Here is a 24,167-nt window from a genome sequence, read left to right as displayed (position 1 = left end):
TTTTACATTAAAATACAGGGTTTCGAATGTAGACGTTGTGTGAGAACGCTGAATAGCGTTACTCGTTAAGAAAGGAAAATTCGAACCGAAGTTGATGTACAGCTCGTGGTTATGGTTACATCCAAATACAAGATAGACTGATCATTTTCATTGGTTCTAACTTGAAGCGTCAGATGTTATTCCATTGGTTGAATGTATGTTATTAATATTCATGAGAACGAGAGAAATTTGAAGGAGGCAGCCACGGGTTTGTGGAAATAGAATGGACACAAAACCCGTGGCTTCCGACGATGGAACAAGATATAATAACATATTTTGGTGACATGTGGTAGGTACATGTATATGATATTTTAGGCCTGATATCCAAGAGGGGTCCAGTGTTAACAAATGGAAGTGACTTACCTTCTCTATTTCATAATACCGCGGGTATGATTTTTTAATAAAACGTTAATTCTACGTTATTTTTATGGATTTTTCATATGGAGTACATTGTAAATGTGTACTAGAAGATTAATTTATGGAAAAAGACGAATAAAAATATTCTTGGACCCCGGGGTGTATATTGGAGGGGGGGGGGGTCCTGTCCACAAGCACCTGTGCAGCATTCAAGCTTAAAAGACCATTCAAACAATACAAATCAGGAACAGTGCAAATCTTTTGAAATCAGAGGTAGAATCAAGTGCCATGGATCTGTCATGTTGTAAATTTTGAACTTACCGGTTGTCAGTATTTACTGCCACCCGGTAAATTCAAAATTTATAGCATGAGAGATCCTTTTCACGCTAGCACTTACCCCAACACGAGACCTTATACGGTCTCATCCAAAGGACCGATCTCCACGTTTTACTACTTATCCAAACTGGGCATAAAACATTCTCAATGAATTTTTTAATCATTATGTTGAACCTAACAAATTATTCCGACTCGCTGTATGATCTGAAAAACATGGCTGAACTTATCCATTCAGAAACTCACAGACTGGGATTGCTTTTAACCAGTGTGTGTTATGGCCTTGATGCAAGGTCATTTGGTCGAGTCAAGGTCACTGACAGAGAAACCGTAATTTCGCTACCGTATTTGTACTAGTGAAACATTGCTGGTATCATGCAGAGTGTGACATGGCCTTGACTCAAGTTCAAGGTCACTAAGGATAAGATGTTTTGACTGTATGTATGGACTAAAAGAACATGACGTGTCACTGTGAACTTTTCAAGTCGGTAACACACAGATTGGGTTTTATGACGAGAGTGTGTCATGGTTTGACGCAAGGCATTTGGAATGTTCAAGGTCACGTACATTCCTTTACAGTTTTTCCTAGCGAAATATTGTAAGTTGCTTCCCCTTACAAGATTGCTTACATGTATAACTTTAGAATGTGGCATGACCTTGACTCAAGGTCACTTCTTCCTTCCGCAGCTCCAACGGAAGACCTATTCGTTGCTTTGCAACGAGCTCGCTCTAGTTCTTATTATTCTTTTTTTTTTCCTAGACGCCAACTTTGACGCTTCATATCTTCCTCATTTTTAAACAGATTTTGTTCAAATTTTCAGAGCTTTTAGACTTTACAAAACACTGTCAGAATACCGTAATACAATTCGGAAATTACCTTCTGTTCACGAGTTATTCCCCTTTGATTGAATTTTGCATGCCTCCGATTTCCAGACAAAGGCTCAGAAATGGTTATAATTGGAGCACAAAACCCTTTGAAATTGAAAAGAGGAAGCATTGAAGTTTTGCACATCGGTTTTTGTTTTTTGATTTTTGCATTAAAAATGGCGCTAGAGAGGGGTCAAAAGTTAGAAAGCGGAAAACAGCAAAAAATTTGACATATTTTCCTTTATATCTTGAAAACTAGAAATATTTTGTTAAGACATGTAGAACAAAAGTTGTGCATAATTGCAAGGGCTTTCATATTATACTATTTAAAAGGGACTGGCCCCTATGATTAGGGATCTTGGGCCCTTAAAAGTTTTTGCTTTATAACTCAAAAACGGTAAATATTTCGATCTGGATCTTGGGAACAAAATTGTTCTTTTACACCTTTTTGATCTAATGAAAATGTCGTTTTGTTCGAGTTTACCATGGGTATTGCGTAATACGTATTAGAAAGCAGGCCAGGTAAACAGGTAACGTTTTTCATTCGGCAAGGAAATCAGACCTCTTCATGCGTATAACTTAATCAGACTTGCTATCAATAATATACCCTGCGGTATTTAATGTTAATTTTCTTTTTAATAAGGTTTAAAACGTGGTTTATGGTTCACTATTAAATTATTTATTACAACTAGTCTTTCTTTTCTTCTTTTTTAAATTAGGTTAATAGTGTTCAAAAGCGGAGAATATTAAATCTATCTTTCTACGTTTATTATTACAACAAACTTTGTAAGTGATTTTAAACTGTATGCATTGAATAATTCACGATCATTAGCTGTATGCATATTACGGTCTCCATGTTCAGCTCGATGTTTAGTTATGTAACCCAACGCGCGAATCCCACGCTGTTGATCGAGGTCACCAGTGTACTAGCCACCTGTGGCCATAAAAATAATTGTAATTACTACGCATGCTACGCACATATTATTTTTACCATCACTCTTGTGAATGTCCATTTATTATTTATAGAATTAAATAAACATTAACATAAATAAAAATTCCTTCAAATATACATGTACTATAACTCAAGTCTTTGTTATATAGCAAACAGTTTCATCCATCTCTGCCGCTTTGTGTCTTTAAGTGTTGTAGTCCAGTCCTCGTTTACATACACGTGGCCACAGAGAGCCGCGGGCACCTCGATGTTGAAATACATTGTTGCTCTACACCGCACAAACAACTAACGTGTACATGCAGTGTAGTAATTGGCAAAGATTGTTTGAAAAATATAAACTCGCATGTGTTCGCTACGAAGCATTCATTTTAAAATTTTATTTACATGTAGATACCTTATAAGAACAAAATAAAGTAAATGTATAACACCTAGAACAATGTTTAAAAATTAAAATACAAATATCGTGTGCTCGGAAGGGAAGATGGCTTGAAAGGGTGTGTCTGTGAATGCTTAGATCTAGCAACACACTTCGCAAAGTTAAGCATACTTGTGTCCAAATCCTTTAAAAGTGGGGGCAATCCCCAATCCTCGCACCCTTCCTTTTTGAATCTAAAAATATATACCATACTGAGAGTTGTATATAGAGCGGGAATGTTATTTTATTAGTCCTTAAAGGCACAACTTAAGAAATGACTTATAAATTTTTTTTAGATAAGATTGTTTCGCGATACAGCTGTGATAAATCTTAGGAACTTCTAAAGTTATAACTTAGGCATATCTTAAGATAACTTAGAAAACGTTTTTGAAACAGGCATGTCAAGCATTCAGTCAGATCTATTACGACGTCCATATTACCATATAAGAGAATACATGTAGCGTGTGCAATTTATTTGGCTAGGGGCATGTACACACGTGGTTCGAAACTGTAGGGGGCTACAAATGCGGCCATAACTAGTATATTTTTGAGGTGTTATAAAAAACAAATAATACTCACAAAAGCTTATAAAATTGCCGTTCTATCGATACCTTATATGCCATGTTTCATCCACCAACAACGCCACGACATCGATGAGAAATACGTTTCTACACGGGCATTTTCTTCGAAAAGGATAGGAAGTTAATGAATTAAAATAATTAATTCTTTTAGTTAACGCATTATGTTTACCTCTTTATTTGTTGTATGCAATAAGTATAGACCTTACTAATAATGACTGTTTGGTTGTCACACCTGTGCATGTGTCGTGCGAGGTACAGCGGTAAGGTAAATTACCGAGAGTCGCGATGTGCGGGGTGATTCGGAATACCCTAAATGACTGTGGTCCATTGAATTTTCACTAGTAAATCAACCTGTCAAATCTAACATGGGCCCACATAATACGACTAAATTCGTTTCATGAATAAACTGGTTCTTAACAAATATATGTACAGTATACAATATCTTTTCTTTAGATCTGTTTGTTTATTATTTTCAACCACAATCTGCAGTACATGTATAGTTACACGAAATCCATGCACAACGGCACTACACCTGTCAATCAAAATCACTCGATATTGTGAACTCAGTCTGGTGTTACGGCAGCATTTCCGAAGTGATTCAAAATATTCTATCGGCTAATTCTAATTTTTCGCGTTGAATAATAATATTTTGGAACAAAGTTGGAATTAAGGCTGGAGCTGCATGCTGTGAATTTATCACACCTGCAGTCTGCGGTCTTCCCTTCTTACATGTATATGAAGCATCTGTTGAGTAATGAATCAGAGAGCATAATATGCAGAACAAGTTTGATTGAGATTTTTACTTTTCCTTTAAGATAAAATGATTAATAACATAATTTATGCATCTAATAGATACATATAAATGTACATGTATAGCTTTTTGAAAACAAGAATCTGTAATTACAATGTGAAAGTGAAGAGTTTAGATAATAGTTCTTAACCAAAATTTAATGACAGTTCATTCCTTCCTAGTCTCTATATAACTTTTAATTACGGCCGTGCCCTCTCCCCTTCAAAAGATGTCTAATACATGCTTTTAAATTCTGTTTATGTATCAAGAAATTTCCACAGGTACTTGTGGACAGGATCCCCCCCCCCCCCCCAATTCAACCCCAATGTTTGTTGGACATTTTTTTCCACAAATTATATTTATTACACTTATTCATCATGTGTACCATAGGAAAAAATCGAGTACAAGTACCTGTGGAAATTTCTATTTGCCCCCCCCCTTCCCAAAAAAACTGAAATTGTTTTCTACGGGCTTGACAACAGGTACTTGTGGACAGACACCCCCCCCCCCCGATATTCAACCCCGGGGCTTGTTGGACATTTTTTCCACAAATTATATCTATTGCACTTACTCATCATGTGTACCATATGAAAAAATCGTGAAAACCCCAAAATAATCGTGCCACACAAAAAATGCCTCACTATGTATAGTTAAAACATTAATTTTTCATATTTCTTTATGAAATTAACATTAATAAAATCAACACAAAATTAATACCGTATTATATATCACTTGAATTTATCATAAAGCTGTTCTGCGGGCTTCAAGGCCAGCTCAGGAACCTAAAGATGACCTCATTTTCCAAGTCCAGTACAGAACGTAAATGAAATGAAATAAATCACACGATCACTGGGAAGAACTCAAAGAAAGAAAGCTCTTTAGGAAAAGATATTTTGATTCGACTTATAGACTGAAATAAACCGTTATTCTCTTTTTGCCACTCTTTCCTGGTGCCCTGGGACTCTGAATGTAGGATCAGTATTTTTCTCACAGGTCCTTTGTACGGATTGTACGGGGTAGAGGGGGGGGGGCAGACCTTCTGAAAATAGTCTTTTGTTGTAGTTTTAATATGTAAATTTTGATTTAGTTGCTGCTTGCACCCTCCCTACTCTTTGTTTCTCTACGGCCATACATAGGCGAATCCCAGCAAAAATGTAATGACCCCCCCTCCAACACACACTTTATTTTAGCTCACCTGAGCTGAAAGCTCAAGTGAGCTTTTCTGATCACCCGTTGTCCGTCGTCCGTCCGTCTGTCCGTCCGTCCGTCTGTAAACTTTTCACATTTTCAACTTCTTCTTAAGAACCACTGGGCCAATTTTAACCAAACTTGGTACAAAGTAACCTTGGGTGAAGGGGAGTTTAAACTGTTAAAATAAAGGGCCAAGTCCCCTTACAAGGGGAGATAATCAAGAAAAGACAAAATTAGGGTGGGGTCATTGAAAAATCTTCCTCTCAAGAACCACTGTGCCAGAAAAGCTGAAACTTATGTGGAAGCATCCTGGGGTAGTGTAGATTCTAAATTGTTCAAATCATGACCCCCGGGGGTAGGGCGGGGCCATAATAGGGAATACAAGTTTTACATTGAAATATATAGGAAAAATCTTTAAAAATCTTCTTCTCAAGAACCACTGAGCCAGAAAAGCTGAAACTTATGTGGAAGCATCCTAGGGTAGTGTAGATTCTAAATTGTTCAAATCATGACCCCCGGGGGTAGGACAGGGCCATAATAGAGAATACAAGTTTTACATTGAAATATATAGGAAAAATCTTTAAAAATCTTCTTCTCAATAACCACTGAATCAGAAAAGCTGAAACTTATGTGGAAGCATCCTGGGGTAGTGTAGATTCTAAATTGTTCAAATCATGACCCCCGGGGGTAGGGCAGGGCCAAAATAGGGAATACAAGTTTAACATTGAAATATATAGGAAGAAACTTTAAAAATCTTCTTCTCAAGAACCACTGTGCCAGAAAAGCTGAAACTTATGTGGAAGCATCCTGGGGTAGTGTAGATTCTAAATTGTTCAATCATGACCCCCGGGGGTAGGGCGGGGCCACAATAGGGAATACAAGTTTTACATTGAAATATATAGGAAAAATCTTTAAAAATCTTCTTCTCAAGAACCACTGTGCCAGAAAAGCTGTAGATTCTAAATTGTTCAAATCATGACCCCGGTGGTAGGGCAGGGCCACAATAGGGAATACAAGTTTTACATTGAAATATATAGGAAAAATATTTAAAAATCTTCTTCTCAAGAACCATTGTGCCAGAAAAGCTGAAACTTACGTGGAAGCATCCTGGGGTAGTGTAGATTCTAAATTGTTCAAATCATGACCCCCGGGGGTAGGGCGGGGCCACAATAGGGAATACAAGTTTTACATTGAAATATATAGGAAAAATCTTTAAAAATCTTCTTCTCAAGAACCACTGAGCCAGAAAAGCTGAAACTTATGTGGAAGCATCCTGGGGTAGTGTAGATTCAAAATTGTTCAAATCATGACCCCCGGGGTAGGGCGGGGCCACAATATGGAATCCAAGTTTAACATTGAAATATATAGGTAAAATCTTTAAAAATCTTCTTCTCAAGAACCACTGAGCCAGAAAAGCTGAAACTTATGTGGAAGCATCCTGGGGTAGTGTAGATTCTAAATTGTTCAAATCATGACCCCCGGGGTAGGGCGGGGCCACAATATGGAATCCAAGTTTAACATTGAAATATATAGGTAAAATCTTTAAAAATCTTCTTCTCAAGAACCACTGAGCCAGAAAAGCTGAAACTTATGTGGAAGCATCCTGGGGTAGTGTAGATTCTAAATTGTTCAAATTATGACCCCCGGGGGTAGGGCAGGGCCACAATAGGGAATACAAGTTTTGCTTTGAAATATATAGGAAAAATCTTTTAAAATCTTCTTCTCAATACCCACTGAGCCAGAAAAGCTGAAACTTATGTGGAAGCATCCTGGGGTAGTGTAGATTCTAAATTGTTCAAATCATGACCCCCGGGGGTAGGGCAGGGCCAAAATAGGGAATACAAGTTTAACATTGAAATATATAGGAAGAAACTATAAAAAATCTTCTTCTCAAGAACCACTGTGCCAGAAAAGCTGAAACTTACGTGGAAGCATCCTGGGGTAGTGTAGATTCTAAATTGTTCAATCATGACCCTCGGGGGTAGGGCGGGGCCACAATAGGGAATCCAAGTTTTACATTGAAATATATAGGAAAAATCTTTAAAAATCTTCTTCTCAAGAACCACTGTGCCAGAAAAGCTGAAACTTACGTGGAAGCATCCTGGGGTAGTGTAGATTCTAAATTGTTCAATCATGACCCCCGGGGGTAGGGCGGGGCCACAATAGGGAATACAAGTTTTCCATTGAAATATATAGGAAAAATCTTTAAAAATCTTCTTCTCAAGAACCACTGTGCCAGAAAAGCTGAAATTTATGTGGAAGCATCCTGGGGTAGTGTAGATTCTAAATTGTTCAAATCATGACCCCGAGGGTAGGGCGAGGCGACAATAGGTATTACAAGGGGGGAAGTCTGGTAATGAATAGCATGGCCAAATTTACTCAGGTGAGCGATGTGGCCCATGGGCCTCTTGTTTAAATGTGTATTGCGATAGGACTTAAAATTGGAAAATATTTTCTGTATATCTCTACATCGGAAAATATAAAACAAATATTTTTTTTTATATTTCCTTTTTAAAACAACATAGATAATTATGCATAGCTAATTAAATACTGAATTAAATATTTATCTTTGCAGACAATATGCTCTGGGTTATAGAACATGATGTGAAAGCGTTTCGTAAGGAACCTTGTAATCCTTTGGATTTTCAGATTTAAGGCCAATGCGAAAACCCAAAGACGCCGACATTTTATTATGCTACTGTAATCGAAGATCCGGGGGGCATACAGTTTTTGTCCTGTCCACCTGTCTATTTGTCTGTTAGACTGTGTTAGCCTCTTTGTCCGCAAAAACTTTAACTATGCCCATAAAGTTTGATTGGTTGGAACTACTGCTTTCATATTTCTTATGTGTATTCCTAGTAACAAGGACTTCCTTCAGGTACCAACATATTTGACCTCTTGACCTTGAACTTGGAGTTTGATCCTCTTTCGCAAAATTTTACTAAACTATAACCTTGGCCAAAACTTTTGAACAGTTGGTGCTATGGCTTTTATACTTCACATCTGTATCCCTTGTGATAAGTCTCCTCCTTGGGTATAAATATGTTTGACCATTTGACCTTGACCTTGGAGTTTGACCAACTTTTAAACAACTTTAGCCTTGACAATAACTTTTGAATGACTAGTACTAGGGCTTTTATATTACATAGGTAATTTTCTTGTGACAAGGCCTGTCATTGTATACCTTTAATTTTGACCATTTTACCTTGACCTTTGAGTATGTCCTACTTTTGAAAAACTTTAACCTTGGTTTTAACTTTTGAACAGTTGGTGCTAAGGCTTTTTTAATACCACATGTGTATTCCTTGTAACAATTAAGACCTTCCCTCAAGTACAAACAATTATGATCCCTTGACCTTGGAGTTTGACCTTTTAAAAAAATTAACCTTGGCCATAACTTTTAAACTGTTGCTGCTGTGGCTTTCATACTAGTATATATTTCACAGTATATTCTTTGTTCAAGACCTTTATTTGGGTAATAACATTTTTTTTTATCTTTTGATCTTAACCATGGAGTTTGACTTGCATTTGAGAAACTTTTAACTTTTGCCATAAGATGCTATATGGGGGCATCAGTGTTTCAAAAATCACACGTTGTTCAGTATCCAAATCGGGCATAAAACATTTACAATGATCCTTTAAAGCAGTGAGTTGAACCTAATAAATTACGACTATAGAAATTATGATAATTTATTTCGATGTATGGTCTAAAAAAACGTTTATTATACCTCTGTGAAAACTAGCTTACAAGTGAAAAATCACTAGTAAAATAGAATTTGATTGGCCGAGAAAGTCACGTGTCCATCATGTTTGCCCTGCAACAAAACGTCGTGTTTCACGATTGTGACGTCACAATTAAACGAGTGAGGAGTTAGATTGTTTATAGCGACGCTGCTAACTTCGTTCGCGCGGTAACAACAACTAAAAATTCACCCCAAAAAATCACCTTAATTAATGGAATTGCATACAGATAGTAGATTAAACGTTCTTTGTTAAAATGTTTGCACTTTTCAAAATTCGTTTATGGAAATACAGCTAACATACGTCATGAGACGTCACAGTCCAGACATTCCAAATGTCTCGTGCTGTTTGAAGAGGCGGATCTTAAAATTAAGTGAACAATGCAGTCGCCCAACGGTCGCACCGTCAACATATTATCGTTGATTGATTGTGTCGATTTAAATGTGTAAAAATGTAATGGTGTTTGAATGTTACTGGTGTAATCACACAAACTTGTCACGTAGGAATTTTTTTTTTAATGAAACGAGGCTATTGGTGTACCTGTAACTTACATCTCTTTCATATCATTCTCATCAAATGCATGTTTGCTTTATTCATTGGATCTCCTTTGTAATTCCTGCATTTTGGTTAATTCAGTATTATAAACAATTTATTGCATAATAGTGAGGGAGACATAAAGATTTCTTCGCAAATGAAAATTCATATTTCTCTCGGGCGTTGCCTTCGGGGAGTATGATTTTTCATGGGCGAAGAAATCTTCATGTTGCCCTCAGGGAATATGATTTTTTATGGGCGAAAAATCTTCATGTCTCCCTCACTATCATGCAATAAATGCAAACTGTGAACTTGTCAATTCCGAAACACACAAAAGGGTATCGCTGATATCATACAGAGTGTATCATTGCCTTGATCAGGCACATAGGAAGCAAATTCAGGGGGGTTTTTGGGGTGGGGGGGGGTGGGGGCACAGCCATACATTTTCAGTTGACAGTTGAGGGGGTACTACCACCATAAATTTCCTGACAAGCAAAAAAAAAGGTCACCAACTACCAAAAATTCCTTGACAAGCAAAAAAAAAAAAGGTTATCAGACGTTTTTATTGAGGTGGCACAAGCTATAGTATCTATGTCTACTATAGTAATCTATATATCGGCAAAATTATTGGGGACACGCCCCCCCCCCCTCCCTCGGTTCCTACGGCCATGTTGATTAAATTTAGGGTTACTAAGGAAAGAATGTTTTGACTGGATGAATGGTCTGAAAGAACATGTGTTAACTTGTCGAGTCGGTAACACATAGATGGGGTTTGCTTATAACCAGAGTGTGTCATGGTTTGATGCAAGGTCATTTGAACGAGATCAACGGAGAAACAACATTCCTTAACTGTCTTTCTACTGGTGAGACATTGCAAGTTGATACCCCTTACAAGATTGCTTATAACCTTAGAATGTGGCATGACCTTGACTCAAGGTCACTTCTTCCTGTTCGCAGCTCCAACGGAAGACCTACTCGTTGCTTTGCAACGAGTTCTGCTCTAGTTTTTATGCTATTTTCATGACAAACATATTTTGTATGAGCAATATAAATATGGTCAATCAATGATAAATTTATTTATAAACATTATTACATGAAATACATGATTATTATTACTCCTAGATAAGAATTCGCCTCTCGACTAACTTTGTATCCGCCACCGGAAATAGTCATGAAATGTCAAAATTAACATACTGCACATTCCTCGAGCAAATTCTTACCATTATTTTTGCTTGTCTTTTATCAAATTATTTTCAAATATATATGTTTTATTTTGCTCGAGGGGTGTGCACTACTTCAATTTTGGGAATTTGTTGTAAAAATAGTGGAAAAAATAGCAATTTCCGGAAAGAACGGATGTTTTAATCCTGTGAATACTTCTAATCAACGTACTTGCGAAATTTTGTTATGCATATATCAAATCTACCAGTCTTCTTCTACATGTACATAGTAATATTTTTGCAAACGTGTATATCAAAATACGAAAAATTGTGGGCCTTCGAATGATACATGTACATAACGTACTTAGTTCTTTGTCCCATTTTCAATTGCATCAATGCAGATTGATTTTTATCTTCAGTTTTAATTTTTCAAGAAACTTAAAAAACAACACTGAAAAAATAGTAATAAAATTCAGATAACTGCACCTTGAAACAATTTCTGAAACAATGGAACCATGTTCTGATATAACTTATGCTTCACAATTCTACTTTAAAGTCTCACATGCTGTTGGTCAGGAGTGCAACAATATAATGTTCTAATAGACATCTGAATAAATATCAAGGTACTCTCTAGCAAAATACATATGATTATTTGTACTTACAATTTCTAGTACTGGTGTTGCCCAGGTTACAGTTGCCATGACAAACATGAATATACCAAGTACATTAAGGATAGCTGTCTCATGGACAACAACATGGATAAGATACTGATAAAATGTCAGGAGCCCTAGTCCTGCCATAGTGGCCTGTGTCATTGGTTTACTCTAATGACAAAAAAAAAATAAATAAATAAAACACTCAAGTACATTATCATGTAGTTTCTAGAAAAGTAATATACATCTATAAATTACTTTGTTAAAGTCATATATGACGTATTTTTATAAGTTCAGACTAACTAAAATTAAAAAGATCTTTCTATTTGTTTTATTACTTTATATAAAGATAGGACTATTCTCTAAATTACACAATTTAAGTCAATCACGTTCCAAAGATATTAGAAATTCAAAACAATAACCGATTTATTTACCAACTCCGCATTTAAGGGAGCCGACTGGGGTTTTATTGTGTGAAAACTTCTATAGAGAAACTCTTTAATTTTATACCATATGTACCTTACATTGACTTCAGTATACATGCCTAACTTAGTGAAAATCTACCGTCTGGTTCTTTTTATGGATCATCTCAAAATACAGGTACATTTACAATAAGATTATATAGGAAAATACTATTTTTTTGCATTTCGGAGCAAATTATACAAATGCTACTTTAGACTTTTTGCTCAAATTATATTATTTGATGAGTAAAACTATATTGTACATTTTATGCAAGAAACACAAAATTCTACCGTCTGGTTTTCAGAGGGGGCATCTCAAAATTCATTATATTTTCCAGAATTAATGGAGTACTACAAAACAGATTTACATAAAAAATAATAAAAATGATTGTGAGATTCTCAATTTCCTATGTTTATAATTTCAAGAGGATCTATTTAATACTTTTTATTTTATGACATAATTAATGACCCCTCTTAAAGAACTTTGGTTATTAATAACGTCAAAACAAACTATAACGACGTCTATCTACCCATCATTTGAAAAATCGTTTAAAAATTCCGTTACTTAAAAACGTAATAAGATTTTTTAACCTGAGATTTCCTAAATTTGTTATTTTTTTATAAATCAAGTAAAAATAGTTGCTTTAAAAGAGTAAATACGCTTTATTTTACAATGCTGAGCGAAGTATTGCGCAATGAAAATCCTTGTCGGCCCCCTTAAATAATAGCCACTTTAAAGTCAATATAACTATAGAAAAATGAGGTTTTTCAAGTTCAAAATCGGTGAAAATTTTAATTTGAACTTAAATAACATATATCATGTTTATCTACACTCAATCTCGTATTTTTTTTAGCTCAGATATGCCATATATAGCTTTAAAGACTGAAATTTTGCTGATCCTTGACAATTAAATATCAGTCCTTGATGCATTGATCAATTAAGGTGTACCACCATCAAACTCATAGAAATAATAATAATAATAAACAAGAGGCCCAAGGACCTTAATGTTCACCTAAGTATAATACAACAGTTTAGAGGATCTATAAAGTATAAGAGGCCCAAGGGCCTTAACGGTCGGTCACCTGAGTGTAATACAATTCTGTAAAGGATACATAGAAGTATAAAGCAAAATTTACAGAAAGCAATGTTGCCCAAGAATTTCAAACATAGGTAACCAGAGATTACAGAGATCACCTCATTGAATCTTGTCTTTAAGTAAGGCAAAGTAATAACCTTGTAGTGTTCATCCCTAGATGTAACATTTATGCAATTTTGATCTGATAGGGCTTGCAGTTACTTGTGAATGGACTTACCTTAAAACTTTAAACTAGTCACTCATCCAGATATTGTAAGTCAAACCCAACATCTGCAAGTTTGAGAGTGTTCATTCGTTGATGCATCATCCATGCAAATTTGGTTCAGATAGCCCTTATAGTTCCTTGGTAATGAACCTGTTCCAAAAACTTTAACCTGGTCACTCATCTGGAAAATGTAGGTCAGATCCAGCATCCAAAACAAGTCCAGTAGTGTGCCTCCTTTGATCTATCATCCATGGAAGTTTGGTCAACATAGGGCTCTTAGTTACTTCAAAATGAGATCTGGTCCAAAAACTTTAACCTGGTCACTCATCCGAAAAATGTAGGTCAAACCTAGCATCTGAAGCAAGTTCAGTAGTGTGCATCCTTAAATGTATCATCCATGCAAGTCTGGTCAATATAGAGCTTATAGTTACTTGGAAATCAGACCTGCTCAAAAACGTTAAACTGGTCACTCATCCAGAAAATGCAAGTCAGATCCAGCATCTGAAGCAAATCCAGAAGTGTGCATCCTTAGATCTATCATCCATGCAAGTTTGGTCAAGATAGGGCATATATAAAGTGTAGTTGGAAATGAGACCTGCTCCAGAACTTTCACATGCTCCAAAAACTTTAACCTGCTTCAAAACATTAACCTGGTCATTTTTCAGCTGAAATTGCAGCATCTGAAACCTTGACAAGTACAATGAAACATACTAGAAGCATCCTCTATGCATCTCTGATTATTATTGGGCAGAGAATTACTTGAAAAGAAATCTGTTCCAAAAGCTTTAACCTGGGACACCGACACTGACGCCGATGCCAAGGTTATGCATAAGCTTCCCCCAACTTCCTTGAGATGAGCTAAAAATCTGGTAAAAAAATACCCTTGCTTATTGTAACATGCTAGACCTGAGTGATCTTCTTAGGATTACTTGTGTATACTTGGTTTGCCCAAGTCTTACGAAGATGATAATGAATGCCAAATATACAAATACAATGGACACTTGCCTAATGTGTAAGGTATTCAATATATACAGATATTGTTTTTGTCACTTGCCTAGAGCTACAATTAAGTGCTACAATTAAGTACACAAAGAGAAATCTCTAATGCCTTTGTATTTACTTAAGGTGCTGCCTCTTAGCTACACATACAACTTAGCTGCTTGCCACTTGCAAACACTTGGTACCAACACTTGCCTCTTGGGTATACAAACAACTTGGTAATACTTGATACCAGCACTCATCACCTGGCTATATAACATGGCTATTTGCCACTTGTTACTAACTACAACATGCCCCCTAGTCACACTGTGATTACTTTGATAAAGTAACAATTTAGTGCAATTTACCTACTAATGTATGGTCTACATGGCTTTACCTGACAATCTCATCAGTTGTTTGTCAGGACATTAACGTTTACCCACCTGTGTACAATGGGCTACTTTGCTACATAAATAATCTTTATGTCAATCTTTATATTGCTTTACAGGCAAGAATCTGACTTTGAGCATGCTTTGCTCATTTAAAACAAACATTCGTATTTATTTTATTTCTAAATAAATAACATTCTTTCTTGTATTCTCAGTCATTCAAATAACCTGCTAATCATTTATATACAAGAATTTCTTAATTAACACAATTTAGCAAAGGGGAGTAACTCTCATTTGCTTCAATGAATGCAATTTTGAACTCTGTTTGCCTCCTAGATATCCAGGGGCAGAGAAGAGGCACATTTATTTATATTTATTCATTTATAGTATTGTATTTAGTTTGCTTGCTTAATACTCAGGAGCAGAGAAGAAGATTTTCAAAGAACTAATGCATTTTCACAATACGATCAATAGAGACCCCCCCCTCCCCCCGGAACACCTGACCCTGGGGCCATATCTAGCACAATTTTAGAAGAGGCATCCGTGCTCATCATAACTATGCACTTATTTTATCTGCTTAATACTCAGGAGCAGAGAGGAAGAAGATTTTCAAAGATTTAATGCACTTTCACTATATAATCAATAGAGCCCCCCAGAACCCCTGACCTTTGGGCCACATCTTTCACAATTTTGGAAGAGGCATTCTTGCTCATCATAACTATGCACTTATTTCATCGGCTTAATTAATACCCAGGAGCAGAGGAGAACATTTCCTAAGAATTAATGCATTTTCACTATATAATCATTAAAGCCCTGCCCTAACACCAGAACCCCTGACCCAGTAGCCATGAAATTCACATGAAACCTACGAATGACAAATGACAACAGAAAAAAATGGATAGCAATAGGTCACCTGAGTGCCTAAGGTGACCTAATACAAGAGGCCCAAGGGCCTTGAATTGCTCTTCTGATCAACTGTACAACCTATCACTTCTATTTGAAGCCTCTAAGTATCCTGTATATTTAGATAAAGCCTTGAAACTCCAAATGTAGGTCATCATGACCTACATTTTAGACAAAACTCTGAGAACCCAAGATGATTCTAAGCCAATTAGTACCTGAGAGTAGGTCATGGTGACCAACTTATCACTTGTCATTCTCTGAGGACCCAAAATGCATCAACTAAGTTTGATGATTCTAAGCCAATTAATACCTAAAAAATAAATAAATAAATATTTAATTATAACCGTAAAATTTCAAAAGTAGATCACAGTGGCCTACTTTTCAGATGACATACTTTGAGGACCAAAAATGCATCAACTGACAATGTATGGTGATTCTAAGCCAGTTAGTACCTAAAAATATTTAAATAAAGCAATAAAATTTCAAAAGTAGGTCATGGTGACCTACTTTTCAGTTGACGTTTTTCAAGGATCCAAGATGCATCAACTTACAAAGCTTTATGATCATAGGCCTTAAAATGTCCAAATTATGCCTCTAAAATGCTTTGAAATTGAATGCCTACAAAATTCAAAAAGTAGGTCCCTATGACCTACTTTTTAATAAATACGTTTTATGGCCCCAAGATGCATTATAAGATTTAATGATTCTAAATCTCTCAGTATTCGAATTAATGACCTTAATTTTTTTGAAAAAGATTAGCCATAAAACTCAAAAAAAAGGTCAATGTGACCCACTTTTTAGTTGACGTACTCTGAGGACCCAAGATACATCAACTGATAAAGTTTGATAATCACAGGCTTCAAATTGTTCAAAATATGCCTCTAAATCATTCTGAAAAAGAATGGCCGCAAAATTTAAAAAGTAGGTCACCGTGACCTACTTTTGAGTCAACATGATATGAGGTCCTTAGATACATCAACTGACAAGCCTTGATGATCCTAGTCCCTATAGTAAGCAAAATATCAACATTTTAATAAAATGTACTTTTTGTTCAACTTTGAAGTGACCTTAAGACCACGCCAATTGCCCCAGGGTGATTCCCCGTGCAAACTTTAATCTACAACACATCCTCATCCTTGTATGTAAGTTTAGTGATAATCTGCCCAGTGGTTCTTGAGAAGAAGATTTTTTAGCAACCAGTACTTTTGGTTTTATTTACCTAATTACCTCCCCTTGTTTAAGGGTCACAACCTTAGTTTTAGTATAAACGAGAGCCCTTGGGCCAAGGTTATTCTCTGACAAATTTGACAATAATTTGCCAAGGGGTTCTTGAGTTATGGCCCATATTCTAAAAAGTTTACGCACACTGCACAAATGGCCATAGATTAGCTCTTTGAGCTTTTGGCTCAGAAGAGCTAAAAATTCTAAGAGCGATGTAATTAAGATTTCAACACCGGACATGTTTTGAACTGAAAAGAACGTTTGTAGAAATGAAATTAAATTGCAATCTAACAGGTACCTCATTCAAAAGATGACAAACAGAAAGTAGAATGCTTCCAAAAATTATTCTCTCCCTGGAAAAATTATAGTCAAATGAGACCATAGAATTTATTTAATGAATTGATAGAATGGGCAACAAATTGGAGAGGAAATTCTTCAAAAAGACCTTATATAGTGTAGCAAAACATTACTTGTTATGAAAATAAATTCTTTGAAACCTGAAATTTTTTTTTATTGAAAAAATATCAAAAAATAAATACCAAAAAAAAGTTAAAAATCATAAGTTCATGTGGTAAACAAATGATATCTAATAATATAAATCTTTATTTTTTAAGTGCTTGTTCTTTCAAATCATGCTTTATTCATTAAAAAAAATTATATTACTTGTATTCCCTCGCCTCATAATTTTTAACCCTTAAATAAAAAAAAATATTTTTAAAAATTATTTCGCCCTCTAGCCTCACTTTTTATTTTTTAAAATCTGAAGAACTATTTTACAAATTGGTGTGGCCTTAGTCTAGTATTCAGTAACAACTCATAAATTAAGTCCTAATCTGTTCCAAATTTATCACTATCTTCATGCAAACTAACTATTAGTGCTTCTGTACCATTTTTAAAACCATAAAATGGCCTCTCACATTGGCCTCTCTTGGTCCTCGAAGAACAATTAATAAGATAAGTTATTTTTGTCTCATTTATATTTATCTATGATATACAAGTCTACCTGATCATTAAAACTATAGAAGTACTTTTTGTACTATACAATAAAAATTCTTGCATAATTCGCTTATTCTATTAACCTTTCAAATGCATAATTTACAGTAATTCATTATCAAAAGTGAATGACAAAGGAGAATAACTTAATACAGCCCTGGTCAGGACCAGAACACATGACCATATAGTCCAGATGTTAAAAAATCTGGTCAAAATACCCTTGCTTATTAAAACTATTAAACTATTTGCCTCTGAGCAGAGGAGATTTTCAAAGAAATAACGTATTTTCACTACAGATTCAACATAGCCCTACCCTAGCACCAGAACCCATGATCCAGGGTCATGAAATTCAAAAATTTGAAGAGGTACCCTCATTATCATAACTATACACTTAGTTGAAGATTTTCAAAGAAGTAACACATTTTCACTTCCTTGCAGAAATTTCTGATAAGTGACTTATAAGTGAATTATTCTCTTACTTATAAGTTGTTTATTTTGGACTTATAATTCACTGATACATTTAACTTGTAAGTGACTGGTTAGTGACTCATTAAGATTTTATATGCAAATGAAGTGCTTGGACTATAAGTGACTTATAAGCTAAGTATTAGCCACTTTTGCTTAATGCAAGTATAGTCACTTATAAGTGACCTAAAAGTCAAGTATTAGCCCTTCATACTTTATCAAGTATAAGTCATTTATAAGTCACTTATAAGTGAAGTACAGCATATGTATCTGCACTTTAGTTGAAATAATCAATTTAACATTTTATGAATAAAATTCCCTCTCACATGGCATTCTTTGATGATGCACACTTTATATATATTATTTCAGTTCACAAACAAAAATGTTGCAATGGACAAAAAGTGATCAAGATTTAAAATAAAATGCCTGTAAGTTCTAGTTTATTTATTATTTTGTCGTGTGAGTTTTTGATTCACTATGTCATCTGTAGTGACTAGGTAAACTGTATTGAATGATAGATGTACATCTACTATTGATGTAAAATGCATTGCTTTACAAGATTATTGTCAAAAGTTTATCATAAAAAGAATATCTTTCACATCCAGTCTATAGGTAAAGAGAGTTGTCACACTTTGCGATATCATAGCATTCCCAGGTTCCATTCCATGTAGATATAAGTATTTAGCAAAATGGAATGAAACACAGTAATGTAGGAATGTAATGATACCTATACAAGCACTCTGTTGTTATTCAATTCATCTCATCTTTTTTAATCATTAAAAATGAAATCCGTCTTTTAAATTCAAGGAAAAAAATAATAATGAACAGACAAGGATGTTTGAAGAGAAAAATAATTAGGAATAATTCATCCATCTAATATCCAGCATAAGCTTAATTTTTTATTGGTTTTTTTTACTTTTCCAACTTCTTTGAAAGTCTTGTTTTTAAATCAGTTATATCATATATATACTAATACAATCGCATGCCTTAATGTTGATAAGAAAACGTAAATACCATCTCTCAATCTTCAACTAAATCAATATGTAAAATAGTTTTAACAGTATTATTTAAATGTAGATTTTTAAATGCCTTTATATCATAGGCTAACATGTTTACTACCTGAACCTTTATTGATATCTTTAACATTCAGTTCTGTATTAATAAGAAAAAACCCACAACGGATTCCGTTCCATTCCGCAAGATACCAATATCCACTACAGTACTGGTATTTTGCGAAACGGAATGGAACCATACAATGTAATATCAAGAGTTTTTTAAAACCGTGTTAATGAACGACGTAAGATCAGTTTTGTTTCCTGTATGTAAGGATTTTATTTTAAAAACCAATCTCTGCAAGAAAATGAATATGACGACAGTCCATTTGTGTATAGAGATGCAAGAAAGCAAAAAAATTCTTGTTTTTTCTTAACATGCATTCAAACAAAAAGTTTTGTTAAGTTCTTTTCACTTTTTTCAAGTAAATTAAACATTATTTATATTTTAAAAAGAAGAAGAAAGAAATGATATTTCAATATGATCAAACCTTGTTCCGTTCTATTGGTATTTTGCGGAACAAAACAAAACCGTATCTTTTCATTTGCAACCTAAATCCACCGGTGTATTCAACAGCCAATTTTTAAGCTGTCATGAATCCTGGGTAATTTGGAATATTCTAAATGACTGTATTATGCAAATTATTTTACCTGAAAAAATATCTACCTTTTTTTAATTTGACATTCATTTTTATTTGACGTTCATTTAACAATTAACTTATTTCATCATTTGTTTTATTTCATTGTTTCAATTTCGATGTGTTTTGTTTCATTCTGCTAAATACTAATATCCACACAGATACTGGTATTTAGCAGAATGGAACGGTACCAGTTCTGAAGAACCTTGAGAGGGAATAAATACAAATATAAAATGTTACTTAATTTACCTAGATCTTAACATCATTTTGTACTTTAATCAATTCACAGAAAGAAAAACGCACTAAAATGTATACATTATATAGTGTCATGTGGGTGTTTTTTTTTAATCACTAATGATATCTGTAGATATTATGTAAACTGTATTTAATGACTAATATGCATTTATTATTGATACAATTTATAACAAATGTATAACATATATATATATATATATATATATATATATATATATATATATATATATATATCCAAATTTAGCGTCAGCATAATTCTAAAAAAAAATTTCGTTTATTTTGATAACTAATAAGTTTGTTTAATAAAAAGAGTTGTTGCTTTGCCAATATGGTCATTCACTGATTCTGTTCCATTCCGTTTAAATAAATACTAAATGAGTCAAAGACACTGATAAAGGTGTGGAATCTCTGCGGTTTACGGTTTCGGAGGAGTAGCGATAACAAGGTATTATTGCGAAAGGGGTAACAACTTTTGAATGGGTCATGCTTGGGGGACAACAATGAAATCTTTGAAATAGTTTTAGAAGGAAATACACTGTATTATAGATGCAAAGGTATTAAGTATATGTCAAAAGACAAAAGAGATATTAAAAAAGCTAATTTTCTCACATTTTGAATGACCTTGACCTTTGACCTCTACATAAATTTCAAGGTCAAAGGCTGAGAAATCCAATGCCTTTGGTCCCATGTCTCTACAATTAATCATTTTAAATTTTTATTAACTATTCGTAAGCTCCAAAAACTTTCAGGGGCAATAACTCATTAAAGTTGTTTACAAATCCTTTCGCACTGAATAGATTGAAGAGTCTTCTAAATGAGTCGAAGACATTAGTGAATGTGTCATATCTCTATTGTTTACAGTTTCGAAGGAGTAGCGATAACAAACTTTTATTGCGAAAGGGGTTATAACTCCTTGAGAGGTCGAAGTTCATATATGCAGGGTCAAATGCAAAAATCTTTTACGAAGCACATTCTGATGGATTATATATCTTTTCAATAAATCTTGAAACTCAAAATCACACGGCGGAAAAATAATAAAAAACTAGTAGACTAATTGTTCACAGAACAATTAGAGGTCTTTCCACCTTTTTAAGTGTTTCCATGTAATTTGGGTTGTAAAAAAAGAAGAAAAATGCAACGCCACAAATTCCGATGAAGATATATGTAGTAAGCTACATATTTACGAATAAAAAATTGTTTTACAATGTAGTTATCGGATTTGAATAGTTTTGAGAAACATGTTTCCATATCATTTGGCTTTCAAAAGAAAAGAAAGAAAGAAGACGAAGAAAAATGCAAGAAAATAAATAAAACTCAAAAATTCATCTTTTGCTATAGATTTATTGTCGGGCTCGTTTCTCTGTAGAGTTCAAAAGGTCTTTGCGCATCTCCCCCCCCCCCCCCCCCAAATTTTTTTTTTTTTTTTTTTTTTGCGACTAAGGAGCCAATTCTTCTCTCTTTCCCCTTCTCTCTTCCTTTCTCTTCCCCTCGTTTTCTTTTCTCTCTCTCTTCTTTTTTCTTTTTTGCTTCCTTGAAGATGGAATTTGTTTACATAGTTACCATGGAAGTACAATGCATGACATGTGTTTTACTGTGCATATCGTATTTCTCTTTTTGTGCATTATGCTTACGAAGGTTTAATTTTAGGTGTTAAATGTTCTGATTTAGTTAAACTACTTAGAAAAGTGCTGATGATATAAATTGGACTCAAGGCTAATGGTATGTAGGTTGTCATATGGGAAAACATGGATTGGACTCAAAGCGGCCTGACTGCAGATCCTAAGATTGTTGCTGGTTCAATATGAAGATTCCTGAATGAAACAAACTTCCATGTGGGTTATACTAAATGCAGCTATGATAAATAAAATGTTCTACATGCATTTTAAGAAGAAAACAAGATAATAGTTTATTTCATACATTTATATTGGTTTAAACCCCCCCCCCTTTCATTTATTTTGTATTTCTCATATTTCGGATGACCTTGACCTTTGACCTTCACCTAAATATCAAGAACAAATGCAAGAATCCATTTCAGTTGGTTCCATGTCTTTACGTCTATGCGTTAAATTTTTTTCAAGTTTACGTCAACAGCAAAAAACTTCAGGGGCAATAAATCATATAAGGCTTCAACGAATCCTTTCACAATGATAGACTGGAAAGCCCTCTTAATTAGTGGAAAGTATTGGTGAAGGTTTTGTATCTATACTGTTTGTGGTTTCAGAGGAGTAATGATAACAGGCTATTCTTGCAAAAGGGGCAATAACTTCATTAAATGTCATCGAGCAAAGTCTTTGGGTCAAATCTGAAAATCATTTAAGTAGTTGACTAATATGAAAGATGCGTCTCTTTGATAACTTGTGAAACAAAAAATCAGCGGAAGAAGAAGAATAATAACTAGTAGACTAATTGTTCTCGAAAAATTAGAGGTCTTTCCACCTTCTATAAATTTCATATATTTTTCATATTTTACTCTCTAAAGTTAATTCTTATACAAAAAGAGTCCATAAATGGCTTGAAAGATAGAAAAAATGAAAATTTTGAAAATTTGAAATGACCTTGACCTTTGACCTTGAACAAATATTCAAGGTCAAAAGTCAAGGGTCACATTGCACTTGACTCCATGCTGCTATGACTTTTAGTTTTAAAGTTATAAGGTTTAATAGTAAGCACAAAGACATTAAAGGGCAATAACTCCTATTAGGGGTCATCGAATACTTTCGCACTGAATAAATTGAAGTTGTGTCTAAAGACCCTGAAGACATTAGTGAAGGTTTTCTGTCTCTACGGTTTATGGTTTCTGAGGAGTAGGGAAAACAAGGTTTTCAGTAAAAGGGGCACTAACTTTTAAAGGGGTAAATCTTAGGGGACAAGTATGAAATCTTTGAAATAGTTTTAAGAGGACATATTAATTATGCAAAGATATTTAGTATATGTTGAAAGACAAAAGAGATATAAAAAGAGCTTAATTTCTCATACTTTGAATGACCTTGACCTTTGCATATATTTTAAGGTCAAAGGTCAATGAATCTTATGCAGTTGGTCCCATGTCTTTACGACTTGTCGTTTAGAAAAAATTTAATTATTCGTAAACTTAAAAAAATTTCAGGGGCAATAACTACTCAAAGGGGTTTACGAATCTTTTCACACTGAATAGAATGAAGAGTCTTCTTAATTAGTCTAAGACATTAGAGAAGGTTTTATATCTCTACAGTTTATGGTTTCAGAGGATTAGCGATAACAAGGTTTTTCGCACAAAGGGGCAATAACTTCTAAAGGGGTCAATCTTTGGGGACAAGAATGAAATCTTTGAACTCATTTTAAAGCTGAACATGACTCGTAAATAGGCATACGCCATTTCCGATATTGCTATCTACGATATCAGCACTGGGGTATATGCTTCGCATTTGTTACACCTGCTTTATTGTTACAGGTTTCGGCGTGGAATAGCTACCTGTGTTCGTGCTAGCTATCTTGCATTACCTTTGTTTACATTTTATTGCAGTTACATGTACATATATTTGTGTTTGTTTGCATACTGCACTGATGTAACACAGTCATCTACATCATTATATAATATTACACAATCTATTTTGATTAAGAAAATATAAAAATATAAATGATTTCTTATTTAGCAATTATTAATTCTACATTGCTTAAAGTGATCTATGTTATGAGAGAAATCTAAGCACATAAGAACTAGAACACAACCTTGGTCAGTGGATAAGGTCTTTTTAAGGCATTGGAGTTTGATGTCAGTAGTATAAATGTTACCGCACAGTGAATTTTGTGTGTTCCCCCGACGCTCTCCGTATGAACAACTACCAAGAACTTTTCTGTCTGTGAGGGAAACCCAACTTACGTCTCCACAGGATTACTGGACTTTATTAAATATTCAAT

General features: G+C 34.5%; 1 protein-coding gene across 2 annotated transcripts in view; it reads right to left on the bottom strand.

The window, feature by feature from the left end:
* LOC133173370 (sugar transporter SWEET1-like) overlaps nt 1-24,167 on the bottom strand; it is a 335,382-nt gene that overhangs the window by 249,850 nt on the left and 61,365 nt on the right. For both annotated transcript variants that reach the window (XM_061308365.1, XM_061308358.1), the window contains exon 4: nt 11,623-11,784. In XM_061308365.1, the coding sequence (XP_061164349.1) occupies nt 11,623-11,784 (162 nt within the window). The remainder of the gene's footprint in view (nt 1-11,622; nt 11,785-24,167) is intronic.

Source organism: Saccostrea echinata, unplaced genomic scaffold (genome assembly GCF_033153115.1).
Source record: "Saccostrea echinata isolate AGI-Se365-2 ecotype Australia unplaced genomic scaffold, CSIRO_AGI_Sech_v1 ptg000002l, whole genome shotgun sequence".
In the NCBI taxonomy this organism is placed as follows: Eukaryota; Metazoa; Mollusca; class Bivalvia; order Ostreida; family Ostreidae; genus Saccostrea; species Saccostrea echinata.
This window is presented reverse-complemented; position numbering and strand designations above follow the sequence as displayed.